Source organism: Mytilus galloprovincialis, chromosome 10, assembly GCF_965363235.1.
Source record: "Mytilus galloprovincialis chromosome 10, xbMytGall1.hap1.1, whole genome shotgun sequence".
Classification (NCBI taxonomy): domain Eukaryota; kingdom Metazoa; phylum Mollusca; class Bivalvia; order Mytilida; family Mytilidae; genus Mytilus; species Mytilus galloprovincialis.
This window is the reverse complement of record NC_134847.1, coordinates 38,668,691-38,682,285: the sequence shown is the minus strand read 5'-3', so window position 1 is coordinate 38,682,285 and position 13,595 is coordinate 38,668,691. Positions and strand designations below refer to the sequence as shown.

Sequence of the window (13,595 nt, the reverse complement as noted above, 5' to 3'; positions counted from 1 at the left end):
ATTTTATTTTTCAGGTCAAACTGGTAAGTCTATACAATACAATACAATACAGCACAATGGGTTACAATAGTAGTTGCTTGCCTTTCCTGAGCACCTGATATAATTCTCAGTTTTTAGGTAATGATTGCATGAAATGCAATCTAAACCTTATTGGACTGACATAATATCTTCAAGACTTATCACTACCTTTTTGATACATAAAATATAGTGCATTCCATACATCCTATTCATGAACATTTCCAGATATTGATCGATGTAATTTATGTTCAGATATTCAAGGCACAAAATGATGTTACACTTGCCAAGAAAATATTTTAACTTTTGCAAGGTGCAGGAATCTAACATCTGCTCTAAAATTATAAATGATGTCATTGTTAAAGTCATCTCAATTTAAAAATTGAAGTTATCCAACGCAATATTTAATTTTACTTTCCACTGTTAAATTGAAGCAATCTTTACTGTTCAGTGCTAGTTTTCTATGTTAGTGTTTTGTGGACTAGTTCATATTATTGTCATGGCCGTTTTGGTTGTCTTAAGCTTTAATGTCCCCTGTATATCTATTTAGCTCATCTTGTACAGAGGGCCAGTGAGCTTTTCCAATCAATTGCCGTCCATTGTCAGTTGTTGTCCATTGTCTTTGTTAACTTTTACAAAAATCTACTCCTCTGAAACTACTTGGCTGATTTTAACCAAACTTTGCCACAATCTTTATGGTATCTTGTTTATATGTCTGGTTATGTAATGTATTTCAGTTGTTTCCTGTAATTAGTTAATATTTCAGTTCTATCATGTACAGCTTCTGTTTAATAATTTTATAAATTTACTGTTTGCAAAAGTATAAATTATTCTAAATAATAAGGATGTTCTGGTAACTAACAGAAAACCCTGGCAGTTTTTAGCACAACTTTTTTGATCTTTTGGTCCTCGATGCTGTTCGACTTTGTGCTTGTTTCGGCTTTCAAACTTTTGTATCTGGGCGTCACTGGTGGATTGATTGATTGTTGGTTGTTTAACGTCCAGTGGCAAATATTTAATGCATATTCAGGACGAAATCGTCACTGGTGGATCTTGTGTGGATAAAATGCACTTCTGACGTATTAAAATTTTCAACTTGTTGCCTTTTGTTGGCTGTTGTTTGTGTGTTTCTTTGTCAATTGTATTCTCCAATTTATTTATATTGTAGTCCTGTGGTGTTGAGTTGTCATTTTAATGTTATATTTCACATGGGTATGAAAGGGGAGGTTTGGCATGCCACAAAACCAGGTTCAACCCGCCATTTTTTTCTTTAAAAATGTCCTGTACCAAGTCAGGAATATGGCCATTGTTATATTATAGTTCGTTTCTGTGTGTGTTACATTTTAACGTTGCGTCGTATGTTTTCTCTTAATTTTGAGTGTAAATTCACATTGCGATAAGACGTGTCACGGTACTTGTCTATCCCAAATTCATGTATTTGGTTTTGATGTTATATTTGTTTTTCTCGTGGGATTTTGTCCGATGCTTGGTCCGTTTCTGTGTGTGTTACATTGTAGTGTTGTGTCGTTGTTCTCCTCTTATATTTAATGCGTTTCCCTCAGTTTTAGTTTGTTACCCCGATTTTGTTTTTTGTCCATGGATTTATGAGTTTGAACAGCGGTATACTACTGTTGCCTTTATTTATATATGAGTCCTTTGACCCATCTTGCCAACCAAGATGACTGCCATGGCTAGAAATAGCAAATAGGGGTAGAACGTAAAGATTATCTTTTATCTAGAAAACACTAGATTTTTTGACATGGGAAGGAGTTATTGCCCTTGAATGAATTTTTGTAACAATTTTTGGCATTTTTGCCTTATAACTTATAACCATAAAAAATTGAGAAAACTTTAAATTAGTAAAAACAGTCAGCAAGACCACATCTTCAATTAAGGTTATAAAGGAGGAAATCATTCGGAGACTCCTGAATAGAATGTTTGTTCTTAAATGAGGATTTTTACCAATTTGCGTGTTTTGCATTATATCTTGTGATACATATATATCTGTATATATACTTTTGTTTGGGATTTTTTTACTGCTTCCGGTCTTTGTACAATCTATATGATTAATTCTTGGTTTAGTAAAAATGTGCATGGGCCTAGTGATTAAACAAATTTTAAATAATTGTTACCTGGCATGATTGAAAAGTATATTGTAATGTTGATCTTATTTATTTTGTATTAGAATTAAAAGGTAAGGTATAGTTCACATTATATATTGTATGTTATTGTTTATGAAAAAAAAACACATTTTCTTTCATAATTTTTTTTTCACATGTTATGTGTTATGATTTAACCAAATTAATGCTGATGATGCTGCTTAGTTAAGGTGGTACCTAACACTACAGGGAGATAACTCTGTAAAATCAGCTAAACGTTTTAATTACGTTGTGTTGTTAAGGGAATATTAAGCTTCTCAATGATCAAAATAAGTGTTTGTCAAACTGCTATATAACCAGTGTAATTTTTCTGATAAAACAGTTGGTTCAAATATTTTGAAATTTTGATATTTTTGTAAAAGGGTGAAAGTAAATACTTTGTCAAAATTTTAAGAAAATTAAACGAGCCAAATTAATTTTAGTTAAAGTATTGGGTACCACCTTAAGTCTGTTCCTTCATCTGTCCGCCTGTCGGTCCCTCTTGAGGTAAAATTTTGGTCAAAGTAGTTTTTGATGAAGTGGAAGTCCAATTAACTTGAAACTTTGTATACATGTTCCCTATGATATGATCTTTCTAATTTTAATGCTAAATTAAGAGTTTTGACCCCAATTTCACAGTCCACTGAACATAGAAAATGATAGTGCGAGTGGGGCATTGATGTGCCATAAACATATTCTTGTTTGAGATTTAGAATTAACTAACAACATAATTTTAGATGTTGTCTGCCTTTTCTTCTGTTACTCTAATACACATGGTTATTGTATTAATCTCAAAACCTCAAAACACTAATTATACCCCACGCATTGGGTTGCGGAGGGTATAATGTTTTTGACCCGTCCGTCCGTTAGTCCTGTTTCTTGTCATCGCAACTCCTCTCAAGCCACACAACAGAATTTCACGAAACCTTTTCAGATAATAAGGACATACTATGTAGTTGTGCATATGGATGGGAAATTGCGATTCAATTTTTTTTCTAGGAGTTGCGCCCCTTTGAACTTATTTACTTTAATGTACTACTGCAACAGTTTGTCATCGCAACTCCTCTCAAACCACACAACAGAATTTCATGAAACCTTTTCAGATAATATTAAATAAGGACATACTATGTAGTTGTAACAGTCTATTATTTGAACTTGGAATTATTTAACTATAGAATTTGCTTGATTTCTTGTTATTGAAATTTTTAATAAATTCCATGATTATTCTGTACTGAAATAATCTGTGCTGCGCACAACACTTTCTATTACAAAGAAAATAGTATATTTTCAATAGAATGTACTGTGCCGCGCACAACACTATCTAACCAAAATACATTGTATGGAAAGTGTTATTAACCGCTCAAAAGATCATAATACAAAATAAACATGGAATTTATAAAAAATTTTAAACACAAGAAATTATGCGAATTCCATAATTAAAAATAATTCCAAGTTCAAATAATAGCCTGTTTTGTGCATATCAACCGGAAATTGCGATTCAATTTTTTTTCTAGGAGTTACGCCCCTTTGAACTTATTTGCCTCACTATACTGTTGACTCTCGCTTGGAATTTATGTACTACTGCATCAGTTTGTCATCGCGACTCCTCTCAAACCACTCTACAGAATTTCACGAAACCTTTTCAGATAATAAGGACATACTATGTAGTTGTGCATATCAACGGGAAATTGCGATTCAATTTTTTTTCTAGGAGTTACGCCCATTTGAACTTATTTGCTTTAATGTACTACTGCAACAGTTTGTCATCGCAACTCCTCTGAAACCACACAACAGAATTTCACAAAACCTTTTTAGATAATAAGAACATAATATGTAGATGTGCATATCGACAGGAAATTACGATTCAATTTTTTATACGACCGCAAAATTTGAAAAATTTTTCGTCGTATATTGCTATCACGTTGGCGTCGGCGTCGGCGTCGTCGTCCGGCATCCGAATACTTTTAGTTTTCGCACTCTAACTTTAGTAAAAGTGAATGGAAATCTATGAAATTTTAACACAAGGTTTATGACCACAAAAGGAAGGTTGGTATTGATTTTGGGAGTTTTGGTCCCAACATTTTAGGAATTAGGGGCCAAAAAGGGCCCAAATAAGCATTTTCTTGGTTTTCGCACTATAACTTAAGTTTAAGTTAATAGAAATCTATGAAATTTTGACACAAGGTTTATGACCACAAAAGAACGGTTGGGATTGATTTTGGGAGTTTAGGTTTCAACAGTTTAGGAATTAGGGGCCAAAAAAGGGCCCAAATAAGCATTATTCTTGGTTTTCGCACAATAACTTTAGTTTAAGTAAATAGAAATCAATGAAATTTAAACACAATGTTAATGACTACAAAAGGAAGGTTGGTATTGATTTTGGGAGTTAAGGTCCCAACAGTTTAGGAATTAGGGGCCAAAAAGGGACCCAAATAAGCATTTTTCTTGGTTTTCGCACCATAACGTTAGTATAAGTAAATAGAAATCTATGAAATTTAAACACAAGGTTTATGACCATAAAAGGAAGGTTGGTATTGATTTTGGGAGTTTTGGTCCCAACAGAATAAGGGGCCCAAAGGGTCCAAAATTAAACTTTGTTTGATTTCATCAAAATTGAATAATTGGGGTTCTTTGATATGCCGAATCTAACTGTCATGACTGTGTATGTAGATTCTTAACTTTTGGTCCCGTTTTCAAATTGGTCTACATTAAGGTCCAAAGGGTCCAAAATTAAACTTAGTTTGATTTTGACAAAAAATGAATCAGTTAGGTTCTTTGATATGCTGAATCTAAAAATGTACTTAGATTCTTGATTATTGGCCCAGTTTTCAAGTTGGTCCAAATCGGGGTCCAAAATTAAACTTTGTTTGATTTCATCAAAAATTTAATAAATGGGGGTTCTTTGATATACCAAATCTAACTGTGTATGTAGATTCTTCATTTTTGGTCCTGTTTTCAAATTGGTCTACACTAAAGTCCAAAGGGTCCAAAATTAAACTTAGTCTGATTTCAACAAAAATTGAAATCTTGGGGTTCTTTGATATGCTGAATCCAAAAATGTACTTAGATTTTTTATTATGGGCCCAGTTTTCAAGTTGGTCCAAATCAGGATCTAAAATTATTATATTAAGTATTGTGCAATAGCAAGTCTTTTCAATTGCACAGTATTGCGCAATGGCAAGAAATATCTAATTGCACAATATTGTGAAATAGCAAATTTTTTTTTAATTAGAGTTATCTTTCTTTGTCCAGAATAGTAAGCAAGAAATATCTAATTGCAAAATATTGTGCAATAGCAAGATTTTTTTTTAATTGGAGTTATCTTTCTTTGTCCAGAATCAACTTAAATCTTTGTTATATACAATATACAATGTATATTCACTTTTTACTACCAACTGATAAATTAAAATAATCTTTACCATTCAGTGATAATAAGCAGTTTTTTTACATCTTAATATTTTATGATGTATTTAAATGAGTAGTTATTGTTGCAAACTCCATTAGAAATTTTAATTGAGATTAGTTTTGGAATAAGGGAAAGGGGGATGTGATTAAAAAAATTGGGATCAATTTTTCTCATTTGAAATTTCATAAATAAAAAAGAAAATTTCTTCAAACATTTTTTTGAGAGGATTAATATTCAACAGCATAGTGAATTGCTCTAAGAGAAAACAAAAATTTTAAGTTCATTAGAACACATTCATTCTGTGACAGAAACCTATGCTGTGTCAACTATTTAATCACAATCCAAATTTAGAGCTGAATCCAGCTTGAATGTTGTGTCCATACTTGCCCCAACCGTTCAGGGTTCAACCTCTGCGGTCGTATAAAGCTACGCCCTGCAGAGCATCTGGTTTGTAGGAGTTGTGCCCCTTTGAACTTATTTGCCTTAATGTACTACTGCAACAGTTTGTCATCGCAACTCCTCTGAAACCACACAACAGAATTTCATGAAACTTTGTAGATAATAAGGACATACTATGTAGATGTGCATATTGACAGAAAATTATGATTTTATTTTTTTTTTCTAATACAATTTTCTTTTCTTACACTTATTTCATTTCTCCAATGACATTGTGGGGACGGGGGTATGTGAGCGTGCTCACTAAGGTTCTTTAATTTGTAGAGGCTGAAATACAGATTTAACTGTATGTATGGTAACCGTGGTGATCTAACAATTGTACCATGTCAATTATATTTCTTTGACATCCATATATGATTTTGGTCACAAGTAAACTATCCTCAATATATGGTGTTGCAATGTCCTTTACATCACAATTTGGACAAAAATTACTTTAAAAATTTTGTGAAAATTTTAGGTAATGTTTTTAAACTATCTGGCAAACAAACTATCTTGTGGAGAGTCTCATTGGCAATCATACCACATCTTCTTTTTGTGTAAGCATATATTCATACAAAACATAATTCCGATAAAATAGTATCTTTTTCATTAAATAAACAATTAAAGGTCACTTTATGGCCTAATAACAAAATGATAAATATACACAATACTACATGTTAAAATGCCATATTTTTATTGGTTTATACGAGGGAGACATTTAACTCTATCCATGAATAACATTCTATTAATTTTCAAAGAGACACTTTATCATTTATGTGCTTTTTAGGTAAAAATTGCATGATATGCAATCTAAACCTTATTGGACTGACTTGATAACAAAATCTTCCAAGGCTTATCACTACCTTTTTTGATACTGAGCTGACAATTTTTTCTCTGGGTAACAATCTGCTCTATCACCCTCTCAGCTTTGGCTTTTCCGAACTTGGAAATGTTTTCTCAGGGTAACAATCTGCTCTAGCACCCTAAGTTGACAATGTTTTCTAAGGGTAACATTCTGCTCTATCACCCTCTATATGTACATGTACTACTGCTGAGGAAAGTTAATTGTTTTCTTATCAGAAACCTGTAAATCTTTCATCAAGAAGGAGGAATGCTGTAACACCACCTTCACCAAGTTGACAGATTGTATGTTCTATGAGTGTAAGAATAAGACAGATCCTACAAAGAATCTCACCGGTATGTAAATTATCTACTGTGTTAATGGTGTCAAATCTGGTTATTTTAAATTTGAATCAATTTTTAACCTGATTTCGACGTAAAAATCAGTTATTGATTTTATTAAAGTAATCTGGAGATTTACTAATTTAAGGGTTATTTTTTAACGGTCTGATAGGAAACAATTTTTGAAAATATGTGTGTGGCTGCTTTACTGAAATCTTGGCAGCTGGAAGTTAGCAATTCAATGTCACTGTGTCTAAACCACACCGGCAAAATTTGCTCGGACTCGATGGTATCTTACATCCGGCACAATGACGGAACACCAATAGACAAAAGAAAGGTAGGTTTCTCCTTATTTTTTTATTTTTTTTATGATATCGAAGAATATATATACATATACAACTATTTTCTATTGTGAGATGCAATATTTTCTACGACCGTTCTATATTAACGGAGAAATAAGTCAAAATGCATGTCAAAATGACGAATTGAGTGAACCTTGCCTCGAAATTGTTTAATTTCTCGTTAAATTGTTCACATTGTACGGAAAGAAAGGTACGGGAAGATAGATATTGACACGGAGATTGCAAATTTAGTTATTATGAACATCTCAATAATTGTATTTCTGTGTATGGAACGAAAGAAAAGGGTCATGTCAAATTAAAATAAACCGGTTTCGTCAATGTTGTTACTACACAATCACCCGGTTTCGTCTATATATATCACCCGGGTTTTTTGGGTTTTTTTAACAAACAATTTATGAAAAGAAACTTTGGCACGGATCTGAACATTGTCTTTCGAGAACTTAAATATATATTTATTGTAAAGTAAACTTGGCGTGTTAAAACTATTTTAAACGGGCACTTTTGGACATAGTTAATTATGATAATAGTAAAAACACATTTTCCTAATGAAAGGCGTAACCCCAATTCACTTAACTTCAAACTAATTTTAAATGGAATATAAATACTGAATAGCAAACACTGGTATCTAATTATTTTGTAACATTATTATATTTTCTTTTGTTTATAATAGTAGTATGTAAAGATGAAAAATAAAAGGATGTGTTTTGATTGTGCCATAATTTTAGTTTACTATTATACTATATTATATACACTTAGTTTACAATATTTACTATCAATTATTAATACATTTATGCATTCAAGCATTGACGAACAGTCCCAAACCGACTATAGTCTATACTGTTCTGCACAAATTAATCATGCATGCAGTCCTGCCAGATTTTCTGGTACTATATATACTGTGTTACTTGCGCACTAAAGCGAGTTTTCACACTTAAGCATCCATAACATATATAGCAGTGAGATTTGTAACTTTCTCCCCGTTTCTGGTAGGCACATTTATTTTCATAGGCATGTTTTTCACATTATTTTTACAGTTCAAATTCATTTTTTGTACAATTCAAATTCAATTGAAACTTCAAGATAACTTTCGAAAACAATATCTGACAGTTTTTTATTTTCAATGTGAATAAAAGTTGGTTTGCAAAACATGACCGTCATTTATATCTAGGTCTTATTAAGAAAAAGTGACGGTAACCACTTATCCCATAAACTTTGACAATGAGACAACTTTCTTTTAGACACAAAAATTATTTTGAATTAATCAAGTTTAGGTCATCGTATGCCTTAAACAATGAGAAAAACACACAAACTGCATGAAAGCAAGCTATAACAGGGCCCTAAATTATAAATGTAAAACAATTCAAACAAGAAAACTACCTGCCTATTTTATGTTCAAAACGCATATGGTATAAAGCAACCAAAGACAACCATGGAATTACAAACGTGTGATTCGGGAATGGACTGAGTCAAAGTGTTGTCGCTGACACAAACAGTACAACAAAAGTACAAATAATAAAATATGATGAAAAAACCTTAACAGACGGAAGGACCGAATGACTGATAGATGGAGGAACGGACGGATGGAAGGACGGACGGACAGACGGGTGTATACAATAATACGTACTGTCAAAATTGGGACGGGCGTGTAAAAACCCAAAGAAATGAAAAAAAAAACTCGTAATTAAAAATTAACCCTGACTTTCCTGTTTCTTTCCGGTATTGGAACTTAAAAAAATGGCTGCCATCACCATGGAAACGAAAAAATGGTGAAAAAATATAATTTTAGAGTTAAGGGAATTGTTTGAGAATGCTTAAGCATAACATCTTTAGATTTTAATACAATGTAGGTGCCCACTATATACTGCTTTGGGATGATTTTGGCAATCATTGGAACTGCTATGTTGCCATGGATACCACACCAAAAATTTCCAAAATATGGAAATGCTCCAAATTTAATAAAACTTCACAGAAACGATGAGCAACATTGTAAGATGTGGAATTTGGCGTTGAATGCAAAACAGGTCAAAATGGTCCAAAAACCTTAAAGTGGCATTAACTTTCTTAAAATGGTAGGTCAAATGGATCGAAACTTTGATGGTATGGTCCCTCCCATGTAACAATGTGGTATATGCCATTAAATTTTGGGAATGGTCTCTGTTGCCATAGGAACCATCACAAATGTCAAAAAATTCAAAAATTTCAAAATGCTCCAAATTTGATGAAACTTAATATGATTGTAGACTGGTTAGTCTGGATGAGACTTTTGAAGTTGGAATTTCCAAAATGGCCACCGTTGCCATGGAAACTGCAAAAATGTCAAATATTTTTTTAAATGCTTCAAACTTAATGAAACTTAATATTATTGTAAACTGGCATGTATAGATGAGACTTTTGACTTTGAAATTCTCAAAATGGCTGCCGTTGCCATGGAAACGGTATAAATATGAAATACTTTAAAATGCTCTGAATATACTGAAAATTTACAAAAAGATGAATAGCCATACATATTTGTGCATTTACTGTTAAACAAGTTTGAAATGGCTGGCGCTAAGTGACAATAGGGGGAAGGGTGACATCCGCTATTGCTTGCAATGGCAATTCTAGTTATTATTGAATTTTGTCGATGACCTGAGACTATTATACTAATTTGTACATAGCAGTATAGTTACAATAAGGGATAAAAAAAAATATTTTAATGCATAGTAGTTGTAATCCTACATTCATTTTCTATGTCGATTATGCATGCATATACAGTTGTCTTATTATCAACGTTTATCCTTAAGAAGATTTATTTTTAACGATTGTAGAAAATATTACATACATAGAATGATTAGATTACTTATAAAGGTTGTCCATCCTTTTGTGCGAGAAAATCACATATCAATTGTGTGTTTCGATTTTTAAGACCGTAAACTTTAATTTCAAGTTTAAACATGTTCAACATATTTTCCCATAACTCATATAGAAAACGCATATTTAGAGAGCTTTAATCTCAATATGCTGTTAAAAAAATTCGGAATGCAAAGTAAATTAAAATATTTGTGTTCTATAAGAGTAGGAATTCAAGTTTTTGCTTATTATTTATTTGAATCTGAGACTCATATAAATAATAAGCCGTTGTCCGGTGAACGAACTTGTTTTCCAACGACCCACAAAACTCCTTTTGAACGCTGAAGTTAAATAATCAATTATAATGTAATGCGATTATGATTTTTTTATTTGACCAAACCGGGTTATGCATTTTGAAATCTATGACGAAACCGGGTTGTATACATTGACGAAACCGGCCAGTTCCATTTTGACATGACCCATTTCTTTCGTTCTATACACAGAGATACAATTATGGAGATGCTCATTATAACTAAATTTGCAATCTCCGTGTCAATATCGATCTTCTCGTACCTTTCTTTTCGTACAATGTGAACAATTTAACGAGAAATTAAACAATTTCGAGGCAAGGTTCACTCAATTCGTCATTTTGACATGCATATTGACTTATTTCTCCGTTAATATAGAACGGTCGTAGAAAATATTGCATCTCACAATAGAAAATAGTTGTATATGTATATATATTCTTCGATATCATAAAAAAAATAAAAAAATAAGGTGAAACCTACCTTTCTTTTGTCTATTGGTGTTCCGTCATTGTGCCAGATGTTAGATACCATCGAGTCCGAGCAAATTTTGCCGGTGTGGTTTAGACACAGTGAATGTATGGACAATTTTTTTTTATCACCATAAAAAAACCTTGAAAACACTTGTTTGATTAAGCAACTTGAAGAGGATCAATCGTCTGGCAATTGAAAAGGACCCTGTTGATTTTGAGGTCACTAGATCAAAGTTTAGAGTGAGAGCAGTCATTATCATTCTCCAATAGTTGGAGTACACCAACCTTAATGAATTAAGGTTGGTTAATCCTTATAAAAGACTCGTATTGATTGGAGGCCAATTTATCGAAATTCCAGGTCATAAAAACAATTGAAAATTCAAGATTGCAGTATCTATATATGGAGGGAAATTTTGAGAGAAAAGGTTTGATTTTGGGTAAATATCTGACATTTTGTAGGACCTTTGCTGTAAGTGATATGTAGCAAAATATGATAATGTTTAGACACTTGCGAATAGTGTTTTATAACTATTTTATCTTAATAATTGATAATATATACCTGCCAGTTTAAAAAAAGTTATAATGTCAATTTTTAAGCTATTCAAAGCAGACCAAATGCATCTCTTTTACTGGTTGCATTTTTTTTAGTTTATCACTGAATGGTTTTGAATCAGTATATAGTTGTTTAAATGTAATTTTCAATACCTGGATGCTTTTCTTTTCTTTTAGTTTATTAAATTGAGAGTTTTTTAAAAAGTGTTGGAGGAAACCTTGGGAACACCTATAAACTGGGAAAGTTGACAGGTCTTAAATTAAGTGAAAAGCTTATAATTATTGTTTTATTTTATAAATTCAGGTTGTTACAATGTATCAGACCAGTCAGACCAGGCTATAATAAATAAAACATGTGATTTGACAGATAAAGTTAACAAAACTTGTAAGTATTAATTTGGACATACCATACCTCCTGTCAGAGCAATTATTTTTGTTTATAAAGCAATACTTATGTTTCCTTTACCAACATGACCAACAACAACAACAACAACAACAACACTTTATTTTAAGAGGGTTACACAGTTAGCTATATAACTAATCTTCCCTGAAGCCCTCATCATGAAAAATCAAACAAAATGCAAACATATACATTCCATACATTAGTATAAAAAGTCAAGTATGATAATAATGTTCAATACAACTTGATAAAATGTGATGAAAAAATAAACATGATGACATAATAAGTTTTTAAAATTATTTATACAGCTAGGTTGATTTCAATACATGATCTGTTATTTTGTATTTGAAAGAATTAACATTTGTAATATTTCTTAACAGTATTGGCAAATTATTCCACAAGAATGGTCCAGAATACATAAAAGATTTTTTGAACAATTCTGTTTTTGGTTTAGGGAGTATGAGGTTTCCTTGAACAGCATTTCTCAAGGAGTATGGATTTCTGTCTGAAACATAATGAAACTTGTTAGTAAGATATGATGGGGCATCATTTTTCAAGCATTTAAATGTCATCACAAACTTGTGATATTTTATTCTCTGTTCAATTGTCATCCAGTTTAAGTGTTTGAATAAGGGTGCAGAAGGAGCGAAAGGGTCTGTTTTTAGTATTAATCTAGCAGCTCTCTTTTATAATTTTAATATCCTTTTTAAACCCTCACTGCTACAACTACTCCACACTATACAATGATAATCAATTAGTGGCAAGATATAACCATTATAGAATAATTTTCTACAGTCTAGATTTAGAATTTTTTAATCTTTAATAGTAGATATGGGCTAGATGAAATTTTTGAGCAGATCACATCAATTTGGTTTGTCCATGTGAGGGAAGGGTAAATTTTAATGCCTAAAAGACTTTTGCATGTGGAAGATTGTACCACTTGATTGTTAATAGTTAAACAACTCTCATTGTAATGTGGCATTGCTCTTTGCTTTGTTCCAATAATCATATATTTTGTTTTATTTTTATTGATGAACATATTGTTATCATTGCACCATTCCTCTACACCTCTAAATCTTCTTGTACCTTTGAATCTAGAGTTTGATAACAATTACCAGAAAGATGTAAAGTTGAATCATCGGCATATAAATCAGTGCAACAATTTTTCATATAAATAGGAAGGTTGTTTATGTATAATATAAACAGAAGGGGGCCTAATATTGAGCCTTGGGGGACACCATACTTGATATAAAGTTTTTTAGTATGAGCATTACCAATTTGTACTTATTGAGTTCTCTTATTCAAATATGATTTAAAAAAAGAAACAGCAGTATTATCAAATCCATAAATTTCAAGTTTTTTACAGAGAATATCATGATCTACTACATCAAAAGCTTTCTTAAAATCCAACAAGACTGCTAAGTTGATATCATCATCACTCATATCCTGTATCCATTTATCTATGATATTGATAAGGGCAGTTTGGCAAGAAAGTTCT

General features: G+C 31.9%; 1 protein-coding gene across 3 annotated transcripts in view; it reads left to right on the top strand.

The window, feature by feature from the left end:
- LOC143047520 (uncharacterized) overlaps positions 1 to 13,595 on the top strand; it is a 41,321-nt gene that overhangs the window by 974 nt on the left and 26,752 nt on the right. For 2 of the 3 annotated variants that reach the window (XM_076220575.1, XM_076220573.1), the window contains exons 1-2: positions 7,034 to 7,191; positions 12,002 to 12,082. In XM_076220575.1, coding sequence (XP_076076690.1) covers positions 7,143 to 7,191; positions 12,002 to 12,082 — 130 coding nt within the window. In that variant the 5' untranslated portion in view covers positions 7,034 to 7,142. Of the gene's footprint in view, positions 1 to 7,033; positions 7,192 to 12,001; positions 12,083 to 13,595 lie in introns of those variants that run through there. The other variant, XM_076220574.1, reaches the window with a different exon arrangement.